At 40.7% G+C, this 23,295-nt stretch overlaps 1 protein-coding gene across 9 annotated transcripts in view; it reads left to right on the top strand.

Annotated features, from left to right (window-relative positions):
• Positions 1-23,295, top strand: part of TNIK (TRAF2 and NCK interacting kinase) — a 420,651-nt gene that overhangs the window by 195,921 nt on the left and 201,435 nt on the right. For all 9 annotated transcript variants that reach the window (XM_070753635.1, XM_070753632.1, XM_070753630.1 and 6 more), the window contains exon 3: positions 21,553-21,609. In XM_070753635.1, coding sequence (XP_070609736.1) covers positions 21,553-21,609 — 57 coding nt within the window. The remainder of the gene's footprint in view (positions 1-21,552; positions 21,610-23,295) is intronic.

The raw sequence follows: 23,295 nt of genomic DNA, 5'->3' as shown, positions 1-23,295 counted from the left end.
CTGAGCAGGAAGCCGGCAGAGGATCAGCCGTTCCCTGAGGGGCCTCAGACGGAATCACAACAAATAATAATAATAATTTATTAGACTTGTATGCCGCCCCTCTCCGAAGACTCGGGGCGGCTCACAACAACGATAAAAACAATATTATACTGGCACAAATCTAATATTAAAAAAAACTAAAAAACCTATCACAATTAAAAACCAAACAGCACATACATACCAAACATAAATTATAATAAGTCTGGGGGAAAGATGTCTCAAATCCCCCATGCCTGGTGGTATAGGTGGGTCTTGAGTAGTTTACGGAAGACAAGGAGGGTGGGAGCAGATCTAATCTCCGGGGGGGAGTTGATTCCAGAGGGCCGGGGCCGCCACAGAGAAGGCTCTTCCCCTGGGGCCCGCCAGATGACATTGTTTAGTCGCTGGGACCCAGAGAAGGCCAACTCTGTGGGACCTTATCGGCCGCTGGGATTCGTGCGGTAGCAGGCGGTTCCGGAGGTTGGATATAGGGTTGGATATGATTAATGTGGAAGGGATCATCAGGAAGACCTAAGATTAGGCAAAACTGCCCTGGAAAAATCAGTGGCCTCCGTTTCCATGTTGCCTGCAAGAAAGCTGTATCTCTGTCTCTATGTTGTCACCAGGAATGATGGTCTACTTAAGATCCTTTCGCTTTTTATTCCAGGCAGGCTTTTTATTCTTTTCTTAATTTTCTATTACCTCTTTATCTTTCTTTTTCCCCAGCATACCTCCAGGGTTTTATATTTAATCTAATGGGTTCGGTGCATCTGTTTCATTGAAAAGGGGTTGTATATTGCTCTTCAAAGAAGTCTTCGTGTGCTTCCCCGAGGAGTTAATCTTACTGTGTGACAAATATAATAGATTTTATGTCCTTTCCCCCACTTCTTTGCATAACCCTGCTGTATATGTGCAGAATATCGGGAGGCTGAAAGCTTCAGATGTCTTGAAGCAATCTAACAACTCAATAATAGACTATTTTGCGCTGGTTGATGATGAGCTGCCTTGTGTGAAAAACCCCCCACAGTGTCTTACACTGGTGTCTGTTTTCAGGAAGGCTTTAAAATTCTACATGGGTTGCAAATTTCCTTTTCCACTGGAAAGAGAGCAGGGATGGGTGTTTTGACAATGGCAGCTACAAACACCTCTATTTATGAACTTGGACAATGGTAAATTGTTTTTTCACTTTGTTGTGAGCCGCCCCGAGTCTGCGGAGAGGGGCGGCATACAAATCTAAATTAATAATAATAATAATAATAATAATAATAATAATAATAATAATAATAATAATAATAATTACGAACCTACAAACGCCTTTATTTACGAACTTTTCTATATAAGAACTGGGTGTTCAAAATTTTTTTTGCCTCTTCTCAAGAACCATTTTCCACTTACAAACCCAACCCTCCAAAACTGTAACAGAAAAGGCAGGGAGAAGCCTCCGTGGGGCCTCTCTAGGAATCTCTTGGGAGGAAACAGGGCTGAAAAAGGCGGGGAGAAGCCTCCATGGGGCCTCTCTAGGAATTTCCTGGGAGGAAACAGGGACGGAAAAGGCAGGGAGAAGCCTCCATGGGGCCTCTCTAGGAATCTCCTGGGAGGAAACAGGGACGGAAAAGGTGGGGAGAAGCCTCCGTGGGGCCTCTCCAGGAATCTCCTGGGAGGAAACAGGGACAGAAAAGGCAGGGAGAAGCCTCCATGGGGCCTCTCTAGGAATCTCCTGGGAGGAAACAGGGCTGAAAAAGGCAGGGAGAAGCCTCTGTGGGGCCTTTCTAGCAATCTCCTGGGAGGAAACAGGGACGGAAAAGGCAGGGAGAAGCCTCCATGGGGCCTCTCTAGGAATCTTCTGGGAGGAAACAGGGCTGGAAAAGGCAGGGAGAAGCCTCCATGGGGCCTCTCTAGGAATCTCCTGGGAGGAAACAGGGCCTCCACCCTCCCTGTGGTTTCCCCAATCGCACACATTATTTGCTTTTACATTGATTCCTATGGGAAAAATTGCTTCTTCTTACAAACTGCTACTTAAGCACCTGGTCACGGAACAAACTAAGTTTGTAAATAGAGGTACCACTGTACATGTATCAGCCAACCTAGTTGAACCTTGCAAAAGGGAAGCAGGATTGGACCAAATTAGTCCTTGGAGGACAGAGCACTAGAAAAGGCTAGAGCTATAGACAAATTGGTGGGCCAAAAACACTCCAAGTGTTGCCAAGAAAAGCAATAGCAGTAGCACTTCAGGCATATGTTCACAGTGCCTTATAGCTTTCTCTAAGTGGTTTACAGAGTCAGAATATTGGCCCTAATAAACTGGGTTCTCCTTTTACCCACATCAAAAGGCTGAGTTGACCTTGAACCAGTGAGAATCAAACTGCCAGTCAGCAGAAGTAGCCTGCACTACTGCATTCTAACTACTGCACCGCCATCAGGACATGGGTAGGATTATAAAATCATCAGAATTTGAACTCTGAAAAACAATGCTAGAATAATCTCTCTCTATATATAAGTGAAATGTCACTCATGCATCATCACAGAATCTCCAGAACTGTAAAGGCTACAAACTTGAAATTTGCCACATATGTTCCTCTTGGTTTCTAGGTGCTCACTAAGAAATGATTTTTCAAAATGACCATCAGAGTATTAATATTTCCTATATTATTATTAACATGCTCTGATGCTAAGGAGTTCTACTCCCCCTCCCGACCTGAAAATAAATCTGCAAAACACTAGCAGGGGAAAGCAGTTTCAGTTTTACTTTCACAGCAGCAAGCAGCTTTAGTAAAGAACTGTTGAGCTAAGCCAGCAAGGCTGGGGGAGAGAAGGGGAGAGGAGAGGGTGATCATAACTACTAATTAATTTTCAAGGTGTAAGTGTTGATTTATCAAGCCCGATCACATAGTTTCGTAGACGAACATGGGTATTCAGCTAGTATTTAATATATCTAATGACTTACTGAATGTAAGGTGCCAATGGAGAGATGGGGTCTATAACAAGACCCTTGAGTTGGATTTATATATTCAAGAAACAAACACTTAAACTTCTAAAATCTCAATAATTTTCAGGGCTTCCTTTATTAGTTTGTTGAATAAACTACAATGCTTTTGATTTATGTAATACATTCTGTGTAATACGTTCCATGATTTACCAGTCACATTTCTATAAATAATGCTTCTGTTGTGGCAGAGAACGTGTTTGTTAATCATTGTATGGTAATTACTTTCTAAAGCCTGCCTGTTAGTCAACATACTTTTGTCTAAGGACATATAATTATACTTATTTTTTTAAAAAAAAGTTAAAAGGAAGAGTTCTTTTTCACAGTAGATTTTTTCTTACTCCTAAAAAAGATGTCAAGGATGATTACAGTTTGCAAGATCAATTCAAGAGTAGGAACATGCTCTTAGTCTATATCCTTCCCTTCCCTCTCCCCTCTTTCTTTCTTTCTTTCTTTCTTTCTTTCCCTCCCTCCCTCCCTCCCTCCCTCTCTCTCTTTCTTTCTCAAAAAGTAAATAAAACAACAATTAGGCTGCTGCCCAGAAATTAAACCTGGCAATGCAAGTAACCTACATTCTTAATTATTGTTCTCTCTCACATAGCTGTTACATAAAATAATTGTGGTGCTGCAATGTTATTGAGTTCTGCCTATTTCTCTCTCCCCCTTCCCTTAATTGATTGTCATCTGGATAAAGGCATTTAGTTTATAATTAAAAGCAAAACAAGGAAACTATTTGCAAAGGGACAATTAATTTGTACTTCATGGGTTTGGTGAGAAGTGTGTATTTGAAAGGGTCTTTGGATCTCAGTGGAATTTTTATCTGTGTTGAGGATTGCAGTCCAGGTCTATGTAATGTTTACCAAAGCTGTCCTCTGCATTATTAAGAGGGGGCAATATACTTTCCCCCCCCTTTGGAAATACTAGCAGCTTGTACTTCTCTGACATTCATTCAATTAAATTTCTCATTCTTGTAACCTATTAAAAAATCATCCTGGAAAATCTTGAATGCATCCAACTGCTATCAATAGCCTCGTAGCTTTATAGTTGTGGCTCATTGCTCTGAATAATAATAAACTTGGAATAGAGAAGAACAAAAGTATCAGCTTCCATTTTTAAAGTATCTCTACTTAGATCAACATCTGCTCCAATATTTAAGCCTGACTCCCATTTCCTTCAAGCACTGATTATTATTATTTTTTTTGGACTCAGAATTTGTAAGTTATGATGCACAATTAGGATGCTGCCATCTATCTCCCTCTCGCCCTCTTGACCATAGTTTTGCATCCCTTGTGCTCCAGTTGCAAATTGTGTTTCTACCGTAAAACAGAAATAGATTTGGCAAAGGCACGAAAGGGGAACCTGTGGTTTCTCAAAGTTACTGAGCCAACTTTGGTCATCTGCCTGACGTAGCTTCTTGAAGGTCAACCAAGATTAATGTGTCCCAAATATGGGGGGGGGGGGAAAAGCATTTTCTTTTTACACATGAACCAAACCATTGCAGCCTTGAAATTCTGCTGAACTGGTCTGAAGCAACCAATGGTTTAGAAGAAACAAAAACTAGAACATTGAATTATTTTTGGCTTCAACTGAAACAAGGTTTGGAGGAAATGAAGGAATGGCCCACCCACTCAACACTCTTCATATTGTCTTCCCTTCCCTTCCCTTCCCTTCTCTTTCTTCCTATCATTGCCATATTGATCCTATCTATTTGCTCCAGAATCCCTCTAGAAACATAGAAGCATAGAAGACTGACGGCAGAAAAAGACCTCATGGTCCATCTAGTCTGCCCTTATACTATTTTCTGTATTTTATCTTAGGATGGATCTATGTTTATCCCAGGCATGTTTAAATTCAGTTACTGTGGATTTACCAACCACGTCTGCTGGAAGTTTGTTCCAAGGATCTACTACTCTTTCAGTAAAATAATATTTTCTCATGTTGCTTTTGATCTTCCCTCGAACTAACTTCAGATTGTGTCCCCTTGTTCTTGTGTTCACTTTCCTATTAAAAACACTTCCCTCCTGGACCTTATTTAACCCTTTAACATATTTAAATGTTTCGATCATGTCCCCCCCTTTCCTTCTGTCCTCCAGACTATACAGATTGAGTTCATTAAATCTTCCCTGATACGTTTTATGCTTAAGACCTTCCACCATTCTTGTAGCCTGTCTTTGGACACGTTCAATTTTGTCAATATCTTTTTGTAGGTGAGGTCTCCAGAACTGAACACAGTATTCCAAATGTGGTTTCACCAGCGCTCTATATAGCGGGATCACAATCTCCCTCTTCCTACTTGTTATACCTCTAGCTATGCAGCCAAGCATCCTACTTGCTTTCCCTACCGCCTGACTGCACTGTTCACCCATTTTGAGACTGTCAGAAATCACTACCCCTAAATCCTTCTCTTCTGAAGTTTTTGCTAACACAGAACTGCCAATACAATACTCTGATTGAGGATTCCTTTTCTCCAAGTGCATTATTTTACATTTGGAAACATTAAACTGCAGTTTCCATTGCTTTGACCATTTATCTAGTAAAGCTAAATCATTTACCATATTATAGACGCCTCCAGGAATATCAACCCTATTGCACACTTTAGAGTCATCGGCAAATAGGCAAACCTTCCCTACCAAACCTTCCCCTATGTCACTCACAAACATATTAAAAAGAATAGGACCCAGAACAGACCCTTGTGGTCTGAAAGAACTTAACTGATTGTACCTATGTATTCAAGAAGAATTTGAAGCAATTGCAGCTATTCTGCCTTTCCCTGCTTAGGGGAGTTTGTAGGGGGCTGGGCTGGTTGGGGAGGGGGAGAGGAAGCAGTGGAAAAATACAATTGATTTACAGATAGAAATGAGTAGAGCCTGAATTTGAAGCAAGTTGGTTGTGGCACACTGCTTGTAACCTAAACTTTACAGTGTTCCCTCGCTTTTTGCGGGGGATGCGTTCCGAGACCGCCCGCGAAAGTTGAATTTCCGTGAAGTAGAGATGTGGAAGTAAATACACTATTTTTGGCTATGAACAGTATCACAAGCCTTCCCTTCACACTTTAAACCCCTAAATTGCAATTTTCCATTCCCTTAGCAACCATTCAGATTATTACTCACCATGTTTATTTATTAAAGTTTATTTAAAAAATATTTATTAAAGGCAGACGAAAGTTTGACGATGACATATGACGTCATTGGGTGGGAAAAACCATGGTATAGGGAAAAAACCTGCAAAGTATTTTTTAATTAATATTTTTGAAAAACCGTGGTATAGACTTTTTGCGAAGTTTGAACCCGCGAAAATCGAGGGAACACTGTATTTCAATTGTAGCTCCAAAGGGATAACATCTTGATGCTTTCCATAGTCTGGAGGAACCTGAATGAGGGACAACCATTCCATCAAAAACAATTCCATTAAGAACCTTAAAAATAAAATTAAAAATCTGATCCCCAGCATCTCACACTGATCCCCTCCATCTGAACCCCAAAGCCCCTTCTGCTAGAAACAACCAAATTTCCAGAATAAAATATCTGGCCAGATAGAGTTGTGCAAAGTATTCCATGTCCAAGGCAATTTGTGCACAGAATGTCTTCCAAATCCCTAATCCACTACGGGCTGCTTTCTGGGTTCAGCATATGCATGAAAAATATACATTCAAGTTGCCAATTTGTTCTGTTATCTTGGATTTTTGTTGTTGTTCATGTTCTTGGTGGATTTCCAAATACTGGAAGCAGGGAATTTTGGCTTTCATTGCCTATGTTTTCTCTTGGTGCAAATGTAACGTGAAATTAAGGTTGGAAGAAAGAACTTAACTGATTGTACCTATGTATTCAAGAAGATAGCATCAAGCATATCCATAGTCATTGGTTTAAATAAGTGGCTATAAAAATTGAGTGAGTGAATAAACTCCCATCATATTCTTCCATTCCAGTGAATTGAACATGACCACTCATGTTGGGTGATCCATACTGCAGCTAAATTATTGAGGAAAACACAATATTCTTTTCAGATAAATACAGCAGTCCTGATATTTGCCTTTCTCCCAGCCCTTTTCAGTACATCAAGCATTTGACATTTAGAGCTCAAGGGATCTAATCAAGTTATTTGTGTCTGTAGTCTGATGATAGATTTTTCTGTTCCTATGCAGGATAATTTTCACTTCAAAATAAAATGGTATGAGATGCCATCAGGACTGAATAAAATATTCAAATTCATGGAGGGGAAATGAAGGCTGAAGGCAATTTTACAAGTCCAGAATGTGGTGGGTGGATTTGGGTGCTTTCAGACAGACAGCTTTTAGCACAATTAATCAAAACACATAGTGCAGCCATTCTGCCTTTCCCTGCCTAGGGGAGCTTGTAGGGGGCTGGGCTGATCGGGGAGGGGGAGAGAAAGCAGTGGAAAAATACAATTGATTTACAGATAGAAATGAGTAGAGCCTGAATTTGAAGCAAGTTGGTTGAAAGAACGAAAACCTATTTGGATTTATCTTTGATATTTATGTATTTAGTTGTATGTCTACACATTAAGGATATTTGCATCTGTAGATACAGATACCGTATTTTTCAGAGTATAAGACCACCCTTTTCCTCCCCAAAAGAAACTGAAAATTCAGGTGCATCTTATACTCTGAATGTAGCTTTTACCTTGCAGTTTCTTACATTGTTACTCTTTGGGAAGAATGTTTTCCAAACCCTAAGTCTTTGCAGGGTTTTTTCATTGCTCTACTTGCTCCAAATGTTTCTTTCCAGACCTAACCAGGTGCTAATGATTTTTCCAGCTCTTACTGGCTTGCAAGCTCTTTCATTGTTACTCTCTGTCAAGAATGTTTCCCAAGCCCTAAGTCTTTGCAAGTTTTTTCCCCCATTGCTCTACTTGCTCCAAATGTTTCTTTCCAGACCTAACCAGGTGCTAATGATTTTTCCAGCTCTTACTGGCTTGCAAGCTCTTTCATTGTTACTCTCTGTCAAGAATGTTTCCCAAGCCCTAAGTCTTTGCAAGTTTTTCCCCATTGCTCTACTTGCTCCAAATGTTTCTTTCCAGACCTAACCAGGTGCTAATGATTTTTCCAGCTCTTACTGGCTTGCAAGCTCTTTCATTGTTACTCTCTGTCAAGAATGTTTCCCAAGCCCTAAGTCTTTGCAAGTTTTTCCCCATTGCTCTACTTGCTCCAAATGTTTCTTTCCAGACCTAACCAGGTGCTAATGATTTTTCCAGCTCTTACTGGCTTGCAAGCTCTTTCATTGTTACTCTCTGTCAAGAATGTTTCCCAAGCCCTAAGTCTTTGCAAGTTTTTTTCCCCATTGCTCTACTTCCTCCAAATGTTTCTTTCCAGACCTAACCAGGTGCTAATGATTTTTCCAGCTCTTACTGGCTTGCAAGCTCTTTCATTGTTACTCTCTGTCAAGAATGTTTCCCAAGCCCTAAGTCTTTGCAAGTTTTTTCCCCATTGCTCTACTTGCTCCAAATGTTTCTTTCTAGCCCTAACCAGGTGCTAACGATTTTTCCAGCTCTTATTGACTTTCATTGTTACTCTCTCTGAATAAGTTTTTTTAAAAGCCCTAACCAGGGGATAAAATAATGTGCTGAAGCTGACCAGACTAAGGATGCTATCCAGATGAATATCTGGTAAGCAGAATCTTTTCCCTATTTTCTCCCCAAAAACTAAGGTGCATCTTATAATCCGGTGTGTCTTATACTCTGAAAAATATAGACCAGTGGTTCTCAACCTTTCTAATGCCGCGACCCCTTAATACAGTTCCTCATGTGGTGGAGACCCCCAACCATAAGTCTAGTGCCAATTCTCCCAAGAGCTTTAAGCTGATTGGCAGGAAGGTCAGAGGGACACCCCTACTGTAAATGCCTGATTGGTCGGATTGTAAAAAATATGTTCCAAGATGCCAGAATAGAAGCTTTAGTTCCTAACACCATGGGAAATTTGTCTTTTTCCATGGACTTAGGCGACCCCTGTGAAATGGTCATTTGACCCCCAAAGGGGTCCCAACCCCTAGGTTGAGAACTACTGATATAGATGGAAGGCTGAGTGCTGAAAAATGGGTGCTTTTGAATTGTGGTGTTGGGGAAGATTCTTCAGAGTCCCTTGTAGTACCATCACTAACTCCCAAAACTTTATCCTTAGACTATCCACTGTTGACCTCTCCCGATTCCTAAGAGGTCAGTAAGGGGCGTGCATAGGTGCACCACCGTGCCTTCCGTCCCCTGACCTAATGTTTCTCTCTTACTAGTAGCATGTATATAAACATTGCTATATCTTTTTATACCACCAATATGTACTTGACAAAACAAACAAATAAAAATAAATACATAAAAAATAAAATTAATAAATACCACACTCCATCACATCACGCTGACCACTTGACCGGAGAAATTTCTTAGGACAACACTGCCTCAGTAGCCTTGAGAGATGAACAAGTCCCTCTAAAGTTGGCAACAACTAGCAGAATAAAATCCGCGAGGATCCTTTATCTTATTTTATAGATATAGATATGGCTAAATATATTCAGGTAAGAACTCATTTACACAACCCACTAGAGAAACGGGTTTTCAAGGTACATTTAGCAACTAGAAGCTGGAGTGTTGCTGCTATATTGATTCCTTTAAAAAAGCAAAACACCAGCAGGAAGGGATTATATACATATATATCTTACATGGCATCAGTTTTTTTCTTTTCTTTTTTGTAATAGTTGGAAGTCGTTTATTTGGCCTTTTTCCAAAAAGGTGTTTACAATAAATTGTATAAATATGGATTTTGAAGGCTGCAGATAACAGCAGCGGGTAACTGATAAATGAATTCAAATTGGATAATACATTGAGATTGAAATTGATCTGCTTATATGGATTTCAGTATTTTTCCGGTCGTTTCTTAGTAGTATGTTTTAAAAAATAGATTTACATTATGGTTTCCACTTTGGATTTGTGACCAGCATGGAAGGTTCCAATTTAGTACCCAAGGCTGGAATATTTTAATGCTTTTTAAAGATTTTATTTCTTGGTTCTTAATTATCCATCTATCCACCCACCCACCCACCCAACCCACTCATCCATCCATCCATCTATCCATCCATCCAACCCACCCACCCACTCATCCATCCATCCCTTTCATTCTGTGTCCTACTTATTTTGTTGTAGTAATATGTTATCCTTCTCACAGAGTCACAATTTATGAATTGAACAAAACCAAATAAATAAATGGGGAGTTCACATGTTACCAGTCTCATTGTGTTACATAAACACATTAAAGTTAATTCAAGATTTAAGTACGAAACTTCAAATATGGATCCCCCCCCCCTTCCAGTTGCTGGGCAGCCAGCTGCTTGTATCCTACTACTAGTAACTGTAGTATGCTCAGCGACCATACACCCCGAGGAACAGATTCAACAGGCTGCCCAAACCAGGTTGAGAATAGCCATTGAGTCATTGAACTTTGGTGAGATAGGGACTTTAGTATAGTATGGTATGGTATGGTATGGTATGGCATAGTATAGTTTAGTTTAGTTTAGTTATAGTATATTTTATATCATTTATATGCCGCCTGTCTCTGAGGTCTCGGGGCAGCTTACAACATATAAAAAAACAATGAAAACATCTTAAATCAAATTTAACTTTAAAATTAACTACTCTAAAACCCAATTTAATTACAAATTAATCCCTTACATTCACACAGTAAACATATATTTCGTTCACCGGCCATGGGGCAAGTAATTAGACTTGTCTATCCCAAGTATGTGAAGACAGATTCTGGTGGATTGCACAGAAGTCTACTAGAATAGGACAACGGTCACGAAGACGGTCTCTGCAAGCGATGTGGTACACTAAGACATGAAAGACTGCGCCCAGCCCATCTCCAACTCTCTTGAGTCTTGTCCTGCTATTGGAGCAAAATACATCCGCGTCCGCCTTCTGCCTCACGAACCCCAGCGACCGGTTAGGTCCCACAGAGTCGGTCTTCTTCGGGTCCCGTCAACTAAACAATGTTGTCTGGTGGGACCCAGGGGAAGAGCCTTCTCTGTGGCGGCCCCGACCCTCTGGAACCAGCTCCCTCCGGAGATCAGAATTGCCCCCACCCTCTTTGCCTTTTGTAAGCTCCTCAAAACCCACCTCTGTCGTCAGGCTTGGGGGAACTCAACTACCCTTTTCCCCCTAGGCCTATACAATTTATGCATGGTATGTTTGTGTGTATGTTTGGTTTTAATAAGGGTTTTTTAATTATTTTAAACGTTAGATTTGTTACATGCTGTTTATTACTGTTGTTAGCCGCCCCGAGTCTACGGAGAGGGGCGGCATACAAATCTAATCAATAAATAAAATAAATAAATAAAGATGGAATCTGGGAAGAGAGAGTGAGGCTGACTATGTGCACCTCTCCCTCACTTTAATCCAACTCACATGCCAGTCTTGACACCCCTTAGATGTCAAGGTCCTCTTTGAACACGATGGATGAACATCATCACACCACTCTCTAGAGAACGTAGAACTGAGAGTTGAGGCTCTGTTGACTACAGGAGAGCGAGATACTCCTCTGCATAAGCCGATTGCAGCCAAAGGGTTTCTCCCCCCCCCCCCTTTCTCAGAGATGATGCTCAGAAATGCAACTGCATTTATAATTTATTAATATGTGAAGGCGCAGGCATTTCTGGGAAAATCATTTGCAGGCTGTACAGATTGACAGCTGTTCAAGAACACAGAATTTCCAATTTGATTTCCATTATGCATGTGTCACCCAATTGATTGGTGTGTGTGTGTGTGTGTGTGTGTGTGTGTGTGTGTGTGAAAGAGAGAAAGAGAGAAAGAGAAAGAGAGAACACAAAATAAAACAGAAAAGAAAATAATTGTTGATATGACTCAATATGGGTGAGCAGTGTGGTCAGGCAGTAGGAAAAGCAAGTAGGATGCTTGGCTGCATAGCTAGAGGTATAACAAGCAGGAAGAGGGAGATTGTGATCCCCTTACATAGAGCGCTGGTGAGATCACATTTGGAGTACTGTGTTCAGTTCTGGAGAACTCACCTACAAAAAGATATTGACAAAATTGAACGGGTCCAAAGACGGGCTACAAGAATGGTGGAAGGTCTTAAGCATAAAACGTATCAGGAAAGACTTCATGAACTCAATCTGTATAGTCTGGAGTACAGAAGGAAAAGGGGGGACATGATCGAAACATTTAAATATGTCAAAGGGTTAAATAAGGTTCAGGAGGGAAGTGTTTTTAATAGGAAAGTGAACACAAGAACAAGGGGACATAATCTGAAGTTAGTTGGGGGAAAGATCAAAAGCAACATGAGGAAATATTTTTCACTGAAAGAGTAGTAGATCCTTGGAACAAACTTCCAGCAGACGTGGTTGGTAAATCCACAGTAACTGAATTTAAACATGCCTGGGATAAACATATATCCATTGTAAGATAAAACACAGGAAATAGTATAAGGGCAGACTAGATGGACCATGAGGTCTTTTTCTGCCGTCAGTCTTCTATGATTCTATATTGTTCGCTGTGGAATAAAATCCACAGAGTCAGTTAGCACGTTGGCGCTGTAGCAAAAGCAGAAGCTATTGTGAAAAGGACGGTGGCTTGCTTGGTTCAATTAGGGCAGTTTATTCACGCCAGGATTGTTGCTGTAGATCATTAGGACAGCCCAGCTTTACTGTCCTAAATGAATGGATCCTGAGCTATTGCAAAATAATAATAATTTTTTTTTGATGGATTATGGTAAGAGCTGAGGAGCTGAGTAATAGGACATTTGCAAGCTTGCCTGGGGCACAGGAAAACCTTGGAGACTTCCCTCAGCCGAGAGGATGAAATATGTATATTCATACGCTCTTTATTTGGAACAAGAATAGCCGCTGTGTTCTTTTTGTAATGACAATACTGGTATTTATTGGGGAGGATAATCCTCTGACTACTACGAAGTTGCATTTGGAAAGTTTCTATGCTGCCCTTCAAAACAGAGATTCAAACATTGCATCTTGAGAGCTAACCAGTTAGAGTCGGCCTTCTCCAGGTCCCATCAACTATGACCTGTGCTAGCTCAGGAATTCTGGGAGTTGAAGTCCACATGTCTTAGAAGAGCCAGCTTTGCCTACCCCTGAACTAGACAATGTCGCTGGGTGGGGCTTAGGAGAAGAGCCTTCTCTGTAAGGAGCCCGGCCTTCTGGAACCAGCTCCCCCCAGAGATTCGTAGTGCCCCCAACCTCCTCACCTTCCATAAGAACTTGAAAACTCATCTATGCCGCCAGGCCTGGGGTCATTAGCCCCTAGCTTCTGGCCGACCAGTGTGAAGTATGTCTGTTGTTGAAAGTGAATGAATGATTTTAATGCTCCAGTGTTTTTAGTGTAATTAACAATATTAATTGGATTTTAGATTTGATATTGTTTACTATGCTGTGAGCCGCCCCGAGTCCTTGGAGAGGGGCGGCATACAAATCCAATTAGTAAATAAAATAATAAATAAATAGCTTAAAATTAAGACTCTGACTTTCTATATCGGCTGTTAGTTGCTCCCAGTTTGGACTGGTTCCTCGAACCAGTAATGATGGCAGCTGGAGGCTCTGCCCACCCACCTGAGATGATGATGATGATGATGATAATAATAATAATAATAATAATTATTATTATTATTATTATTATTATTATCATAATAATTATTATTTATTAGATTTGTATGCCGCCCCTCTCCGAAGACTCAAGGCGGCTCACAACAATAATAAAAAACAATATTATAGCAAAACAAATCTAATATTAAAAAAAAAGCATATAAAACCCTATCATATTTAAAACCAAACAACACATACATACCAAACATAAAATATTAGAAAGCCAGGGGGGAAAGGTGTCTCAACTCCCCCATGCCTGGCGGTATAAGTGGGTCTTGAGTAGTCTACGAAAGACAAGGAGGGTGTGGGCAGCTCTAATCTCTGGGGGGGAGTTGATTCCAGAGGGCCGGGGCTGCCACAGAGAAGGCTCTTCCCCTTCTTGGCATGCGCACGAACTGGTAGCAAACTAATTCAGAACCCACTACTGGTCTACTATGGATAATATTTAGATTTTTAAACATGCTCAGCAGCTCCATTTTTGCTACCGGAATTATAGTGTGGCCCATTCCGGTAGCAACCCACTACAGATGCCCAGACATTTTGATATTGGCAACCTCTCCTACCTCCTCAATTCTCTTCCTTTACCAGTGCGAGTGGAGGAGAATTAACACACATATAAACATACACCCTCTTCTCATGCATTAGAAGTTAGTGATGGCAATGTGGACTTTACTTGAACCACACCCAGTGATGGGCTCCTATGGGTACAGTCAAGTACACAGAACCGATAGAAAATTTTTGAATTATTTTCTTTTTTTCCCTTCTGGGCTCTGGAAATGTTTTTCCTGTTGCAGTAAATGAGACTGAATGCGTATAATTTTAGAAGAGCTGTGTGTGTGTGTACATACACATACCCTTTATATAGTAGATAATGTATATTTTTTGCGTGTGCCTGTGTGTAATATATATGTACACATATGGCATATGTACATAGAATTAAATAGTTTATTTCGGGTGTTCAATAATAGTAAATAGATAGGAAAACTGTATCTCTTTGAGGTGAGGAGAGGCCACGCACCCTGACTCTAACCCTAACCCAAACCCTTGACACGAGTGACTTATTTATTTATTAATTGATTGATTGGATTTGTATGCTGCCCCTCTCTGTAGACTCAGGGCAGTTAACAACAGTGATAAAAAACAGCATGCAACAATCCAATACTAAAACAACTAAAAAACCCTTATTATAAAACCAAACATACATACAAATATACCATGCAGAAAATTGTAAAGGCCTCGGGGGAAAGAATATCTCAGTTCCCCCATGCCTGACGGCAAAGGTGGGTTTTAAGAAGCTTATGAAAGCCGAGGAGGGTGGGGGCAATTCTAATCTCTGGGGGGAGTTGGTTCCAGAGGGCCGGGGCTGCCACAGAGAAGGCTCTTCCCCTGGGTCCCGCCAAGCGACATTGTTTAGTTGACGGGACCCGGAGAAGGCCCACTCTGTGGGACCTAATTCGTCGCTGGGATTTGTGCAGCAGATGTTGGCCAACTTTAATCAGTCACATGACCTTTAAACCACCCTGTCACATGATCGTCAAGCCACTCCCACCTTGTCACATGGCCAACAAGCCACACCCACAAAATAAGCCACTGGTGTGGTAGTAAAATTGTTTGCAGCCCTTCACTGACCATCCCACTCCAAAAAAAAAAGAGAGAGAGAGAGAGAGAGAGAGAGATGAGTCTTACTATGCTGAAAGGATGGAAGCCATGTGGCTATTTCCTCCCCACCACTCCCCATTATAAAGTAGCCAGAGTAGCTATTATTTAATTTGCTTTGTCTTTAAAATCAGACAGGTTCAACCTTTTGGTTTGCCTGGGCTGCAATGAGTGAAGAGGAATTGTTTTGGGCTGCATATAAGATATATAATACAATTAACCTATATACAAACGCACATAATAATCTTAAAAAGATTACCATCTTGTGGGCTGCACATGCTTTAAATGCGCCAGCTATGCTGTTGGAGGATTGTAGTAATTAATCTCTAGTGTCTTTGGAAAACCCTAAAAGCAGGAAGGGCTAGTGAGAGTCATCAGTTGGAGTCCATCCAGCATCTGAAATCTGCAGAAGAGGAGATTAAAAGGGGAATCAGGCTGCTGTTGCCAGAAAAATAAGGAAAGTTGTTTAGAAGAAAGTTTCAGGGTAGATTTTTTTTAAAAAAATAAAAAGAGGCCATCCAGGCTTTAATTATTCTTGGCTGGCTCACTTGCTTAAACTCTGAGTTTTGTGAGTTATGGCCCTCCAGAGGCTGAAGGGTGCTTGAACGCAATGATATTTTTTTTGAGAATGGGTTTTGTTTGACTCTGTGTAAAATACGGCTGGAATTTAAAGCAATACGAAAGTGAAGATACATTTACTGGCAGTTCGGTCACTGCGAAATGAAGTGAGAAGTTTGGTTTGCCCACAATGGTGGCTAATTCATTGGTGATGATGAGAGTACAGATGAATATTTATTTATTTATTGATTGATTGATTGATTGATTGATTGGATTTCTATTCTGCTGCCCCTCTCCGCAGACTCGGGGTGGCTAACAACAGTGACAAAAAAACAGCAAGTAACAATCCAATACTAAACAACTAAAAAAAACCCCTTATTATAAAACCAAACATACATACAAACATACCATGCGTAAATTGTAAGGTCTAGGCAGAAAGAATATCTCAGTTCCCCCATGCCTGACGGCAGAGGTGGGTTTTAAGAAGCTTACGAAAGGCAAGGAGGGTGGGGGCAATTCTAATCTCTGGGGGGGGGAGTTGGTTCCAAAGGGCCGGGGCCGCCACAGAGAAGGCTCTTCCCCTGGGTCCTGCCAAACGACATTGTTTAGTTGACGGGACCAGGAGAAGGCCCACTCTGTGGGACCTAACTGGTCGCTGGGATTCGTGCAGCAGAAGGCGGTCCCTGAGATAATCTGGTCCAGTGCCATGAAGGGCTTTATAGGTCATAACCAACACTTTGAATTGTGACTGGAAACTGATCGGCAACCAATGCAGACTGCGGAGTGTTGGTGTAACATGGGCATATTTGGGAAAGCCCATGACTGCTCTCGCAGCTGCATTCTGCACGATCTGAAGTTTCCGAACACTTTTCAAAGGTAGCCCCATGTAGAGAGCATTACAGTAGTCAAGCCTCGAGGTGATGAGGGCATGAGTGACTGTGAGCAGTGACTCCCGGTCCAAATATTAATCTGATGTTGTATATCAGGTTTTTTTCCATTTGGAATGTTCTGAGTGTATTCAGCTACAGTTTTGATATTTCTGAGCCATTTAGAGCCAGTGTTCTTAAATAACCACTGAACATGATGTACAGTGGTACCTCTACCTAAGAATGCCTCTACTTAAGAACTTTTCTAGATAAGAACTGGGTGTTCAAGATTTTTTTGCCTCCTCTCATTTTCTACTTAAGAACCCAAGCCCGGAAAAATTTCCCAGGAAATTTGAGAGCGGTATGAAGTCGTGGTCAGTTTCCTGCCATTCCCCCTGGGTTTCTCTCTCTGGTGCAGTGTATGGGAGGCAGCCTTGTGCTGGGTTTTTGGGAGACGCATGCTCCTCCTCACCGCCTCAGAGTCCACCCCCCCCCCTTTTTTTTAAGGCTTAAAGTTCTGGACAAGATGAAGGAATCAAGAAATAATTAGACTTCTATTCCCAATCTGGGATTTCTTTAAAAACCCTACTGTTGAAACAGTGTAAGAAAAATTCTCCCCCTTTGTTTTCAAGAGAACTAGAGTAAAGTTAGACAAGACATTTGCTCAGGTTACATTCCTGCCCTCTTTTATCTGATCTTTGTCTTGGGAGGGGCTTTTTCTAATGGTATTTCCTCTGCCTTCTACACCCTCACCTCCTGTAAACATGTTACTTATGCCTTTGCTTTATCCTAGTTTCTTCCATTTAACTCAAAGTGTCTGAATTTCCCAAGCCTTGGAAACAGTCATAAAACAAGAAATGAATCATTACTGTTGTTATGAACCACCAGATTTACTATTGGAAAACTGAAGTATATCTTTGTTAGGATCAATAGCATTTACTTCAATTTATATAAGTTGAGAAAGAAGCACAACAAATAAATTCTTCAGATAAGAACTGTTTATTCAAATGCAGTCTCTATTTTATATATATATATATAAAGAAAGTTGTTCCGGATGCTCCCTTTAGTCACATTTGATTTATGTATATTACAAAATGCTAGTAATGCTTATTTCTGAGGAATTGATGTTCTAAACACAGTTTTTAAAATGTGATATTTGTTTAGAGGTGACAGAAATTTGAAAGCAAAATACATTAGTCATCTGTTTTCTCATCCCTTTCTTTCGTTTCATTATTTCTTACCTTATTATAGTTAACATAATGAATCACTACCATAAAAGATATTCTTTGCATAATGGAAATAGAGTTTCTTAAGCTCTAAATGCCTTTAGAGCTGAGCCTTTACATCAGGGGTGTCAAACTTGATTTCATTGAGGGCTCCATCAGAGTTATGTTTGACTTTGGGGGGCTGGTGTTGGCGTGGCAGGCTGAGCGTGGCCAGCTCGACCACTCTTGTAAGAGGCGTGGCTAGTTGCCTGAGTGCTTTTCCAGCAAAAATGCACTCTCAAGCACTGTTTCTCGTAAGCTGCGTGCATGCGCCCCAAAATACCCTGCACACGCCCTTTTCCATGAGAGAGATAGAAAGAGAGATAGAAAGAAAGAAAGAGTGAGAGAGAAAGAAAGCAAGAGAGAGAGAGAGAGAGAGTGATAAAGAGAGAGAGCAAGGGAGAGAGAGAAATGACTCTTGATTTAAAGCATATGGTAAAAAGCACCCAAATAATAAGAGAAAAAAACCCCCAGCCGTTTGTGTTTGTGTGTGTGTGTGTGTGTGTGATTGAACTCTTGAACCATTTCCAATAGCTCACCTCTAATTGGAAATGGTTCAAGAGTTCACACACACACACACACACACACACACACACGGGGGGGAGGAGACAGGGATGGAAAAAGAGAAGATAATAATAGTAATAGATTTTGGTTTTGTTTTATTATTAATTTCTTTTAATAAAAAAAGAAAGGAATTTTTTTCTTATCTATCTATCTATCTATCTATCTATCTATCTATCTATCTATCTATCTATCTATCTATCTATCTATCTATCTATCTATGCCGCCCAGTCCCAAAGGGACTGTCGCTCAGACACTATACTTTTCCGCCCACACCAAAAAAAATTAGAGGGAACATTGCTCGCAAGCTGCATTTTCGGCTGTGGAGGCCTCATGCAACCCTCTGTTGGGGAAAATAGAGCTTGGGAGGACTGTCCATGGCCCTCGTGAGCTCCATTTTCAGCCGCAATGACCTCCTGCAGCCCTCTACTAATGAAAACGTGGAAAAAGTGCACTTCCATTCGAACTGGTGGGGAAGGTAAGTTGAACCCACCAATAAAGAATAATACAAACTAGGGTCATGAAAGATGGGTCTGATAAACAAAGGTTAATTAGAGCAGTATTATTGCCTTTAAGCTTTGTTTATAGGATTTCTGGAAGCATCTCTGGCCTTTGATGGAAATAGGCTACTTGACAGATGTCCCTTTGTTTATCTCATCCAATAAAGTCCTTCTTATTCTTTACTCATAGATTTATTTCTACACAGCTAATCTTGTTAAAAGAAGCAACAATAGTTCAGTAACAGAATACCTGGTATTTAATGTGATGTTTCACGTTTTGATTTCAGCGCTCTCTGAATAAGACTGGAAAATTACTCAAAATTGCCTCTAATTTAGAGTAGAATAGAATAGAATAGAATTCTTTATTGGCCAAGTGTGATTGGACACACAAGGAATTTGTCTTTGGTGCATGTGCTCTCAATGTACATAAAAGAAAAGATACATTTGTCAAGAATCATGAGGTGCAACATTTAATGATTGTCATAGGGGTCAAATAAGCAATCAGGAAACCATATTCATAAAAATCTGAAGGATACAAGCAACACGTTACAGTCATACAGTGGGAGCAGATAAATTATAGGAATGATGAGAAAAAAACTAGTAGTAATAGTAGTGCAGACTTAGTAATAGTTTGACAGTGTTGAGGGAATTATTTGTTTAGCAGAGTGATGACGTTCGGGGAAAAACTGTTCTTTTGTCTAGTTGTCTTGGTGCGTGGCTCTCTATAGCAGTGCTTCCCAAATTGGCAACTTGAAGATATTTGGACTTCAACTCCCAGAATTCCCCAGCCAGCATGCTGGCTGAGGAATTCTGGGAGTTGAAGTCCAGATATCTCCAAGTTGCCAAGGTTGTGAAACACTGCTCTATAGTGTCGTTTTGAGGGAAGGAGTTGAAACAGTTTGTGTCCAGGATGCAAGGGGTCAGTAAATATTTTTGCGGCTCTCTTTTTGACTTGTGCAGTGTACAGGTCCTCAATGGAAGGCAGGTTGACAGCAATTGTTTTTTCTGCAGTTCTGGTCATCCTCTGAAGTCTATGTCGGTCTTTTAAATTATTTTAAATTATTTTGAAAACAGTAAATATGCAGATGCATGTTTGATGGAAGATATCAATAATAGCACTATCAACAGATAGTAGTAAAGACTGCAGTTGAGTTGCAAATTTGTCCTACTTAATAAAAGAGGTAGCCCGAGGCAAAGAAAGAAAGAAATATCCAAGAATGATGAAAACATAATTATATGAATACGTGACCCTGTGCTTCCTGCTAAAGAGCTGTTTCATTCCTCATCCCCCCCATCTGCCACTACCTCTCTCCAATGGAAGGTCTTATATGGTCTATAGTGTGGCAGCAATCTATTAATCATAGAGTTTAGCAGATAATTTCTCCTATATTTTCTGCCTTAGAGAAAAGAAATTCAGCAGGGTCCAATAGGTTCTGGAGAACCGGTTGCAAAAATTTTGAGTAGCTTGTAGCCCCAGAGTGGGGAGGGTACGGGGATTTTGCAATATGCATTCAGTTTGTATATATTGCATGCTCTTATGTTCAATTTATGATTATCAGTTAGATAGAGAAAATATTATTTCATTGAAAGAGTAGTAGATCCTTGGAACAAACTTCCAGCAGACGTGGTTGGTAAATCCACAGTAACTGAATTTAAACATGCTTGGGATAAACATATATCCAGTGTAAGATAAAATACAGGAAATAGTATAAGGGCAGACTAGATGGACCATGAGGTCTTTTTCTGCTGTCAGTCTTCTATCTTTCTATTTTTCTATCAGTTGTGTCTGTATCTTAAGATGTCCATGAAGGCAAAATCCACAAACAGCTTCTGTTGCCATTGTGGAGTCTGTTACCGTTGTCATATTGTCATACGAGTGCTTTAATGCATTGCCAATAGACCAGTAAATTAACGGCGAAACCACCCACATTAGTCTTCCTGATTGCTCAGCAGGAATAACGTAGATGCTAAAACTACTTCCATCACAATGAATGACTAACATTTGGCTATCTGCACAGATTGGCTGACTGGAATGGGATGTAATTGCATATTTCATGTCTTCACTGCTTTGACTCAGTGACCCTTTTTGGATAATTAAATATTATGAATGCTCCTTTGTGTTTGTTTCCACTCCCTGCAAAGCACAAAAACTTAAGAATATAAGATTGGTAGAGTTCTGTTATACAATATGACCAGGTCCTTTGCTAAGTGAGTTTCCTACAGCAGTCGTTTTATGATCAGGATTTTTACACATTCTCAACATTTGAAATGTATCCGGGAGCCAAAATCTTTGCCTGCTTTTGAAATCTGTTAAACACATGTCTTCATAGATAATCAAGCTAATGAAGTGATGCTGTTGACTTCTAACTTTGCACTACTTACCTTAAAGGGATGAAGCAATCAAGCGGGAATAAATTATATTTGGGAGATAAGGCCTGTCCAATTTATGAGAATTGATGACTTGGAAGCTTTGTTGATAAATTATTGGCCCTGATGTGCAGCTGTGAAATCTAACTGACTTGTTTGTTTGATTTGTTCTAGGGCCGTCATGTTAAAACCGGGCAACTTGCAGCGATTAAAGTCATGGATGTCACCGGGGTAATGTATTCTTATCTCACTTTCTAAATTATAAATGTGTATGATTAAAGTGCAAGGCATTCTACTCAAGAATCTGAAAGCATCCAGAAATTATTTAAATGTTGATTTGGTTTCCATTGGCTCAAGTTGCAACAATGCACATGGAGAATTGCCAATAATCACAGTATATTTTTTTTAAAGTGCCAGTTCATTTCATAGAAAGGCCAGCATCAAGGCATTTTGTGTCTTTGGCTGGTGGTGATGTATCTCATTAACAAAGGACAACTATGTGATTTGGTGATTGTTTTAAAAAATATTTCGCAATAAACAATATACAGTGGTACCTCGGTTTTTGAACGCTTCTCAGTTCAAACAAATCGGTATTCGACTAGGAAATTCAAGAGAAGGCTGTTCCCCTTTTCCACACCAAGCAACATTGTCTAGTTCAGGGGCAGGCAAAGCTGGCTCTTCTATGACATGTGGACTTCAACTCCCAGAATTCCTGAGCTAGCATGGTTGGCTCAGGAATTCTGGGAGTTGAAGTCCACAAGTCATAGAAGAGCCATCTTTGCCTACCCATGGTCTAGTTGATGGGACCTGGAGAAGACCGACTCTGCTATACCCACCAAGCCACACCCACCAAGCCATGCCCATAGAACCGGTAGGGAAAATTTTTGAATTTCACCCCTGAGTAGATGCTAGTGTCTGACTCAGGCCTTACACCTTATTCTGCCGGGCTCTCCGATAGGAGTCTCCTGAAAATTCAAGGGTACAAATTTCAGACACACACATACACGTTTGAAAATTCAAAACAATGTTCTTTATCCCAAAATTCAAAATAAACTAAGCACTCTTTTTGGATTGCAAAGAGCACTCTTCCCAAAACAACTGGGTAGTCTGTACAATTAACCTTAAGCAGTCATTAAGTACTTAGATAGAAGCTGTGAAGAAACTTCACACCCCTTCTTCTTCCAATGAAGTGACACACACACACACACACACACACATGTTGCTCTGCTTTGTTTTCAAAGGCGTGAAAAATCAATCAACAAAGTCCAGAAACCAGCAACACAGGTTCCCTGATGAACTGCGATCAGATACTCTTCCACAAGGGCCAAACCCACATGCTGCTATTTATAGCAGCAGCCCTAATTACTGGAGCCCCACCCAAACACAGGTGGCCGCTCTTATCTCCTGTAATATGTCCTTACTTGGTCTCTTCTACGCATAATTCTGCGCTTGCGTGGATCCAAAACGTCTTCATCCAAATCAATGGAAGATAAGGGAGATTGACTGCCTGGGCTGTGTGCCAAGCCATCCTCTTCCAAGTCACTCCCGCCTTCTTCTTCGTCCGAGGAAACTAAACTCTGAACTGACTCTGTCGGCAATAACACAGGCCTGTGACATGTTGAAGTTTCCCCTGCATCCACCTCCACATTCCCTGGCACAGGAGCTGGGCCAGAGCCAACCACAACACACCTGAGCTCCATTTTTATCATCAAAGAAAATTGTGCAATATGTTCCTTACTTACACAGGTTCCCTTGGCCTCGGAGTTTCAGTCTCTTGATCATTCCATGTGGTTTTTCCCTTTACCTTTGCCAGCCTTTGAGGTTCAGTTTTGTCAAACAGGGAGCTAAGTCAACATGTTTTTAACACCTGAATAGAGAGTACGGTGGTCCTACCCATCAAACAGTTGGCTGCAATTG

The sequence above is a fragment of the Erythrolamprus reginae genome, chromosome 5, assembly GCF_031021105.1.
Source record: "Erythrolamprus reginae isolate rEryReg1 chromosome 5, rEryReg1.hap1, whole genome shotgun sequence".
Taxonomy (NCBI): Eukaryota; Metazoa; Chordata; class Lepidosauria; order Squamata; family Dipsadidae; genus Erythrolamprus; species Erythrolamprus reginae.
The sequence above is the reverse complement of the archived record's forward strand: the minus strand, read 5'-3'. Positions and strand labels throughout refer to the sequence as shown.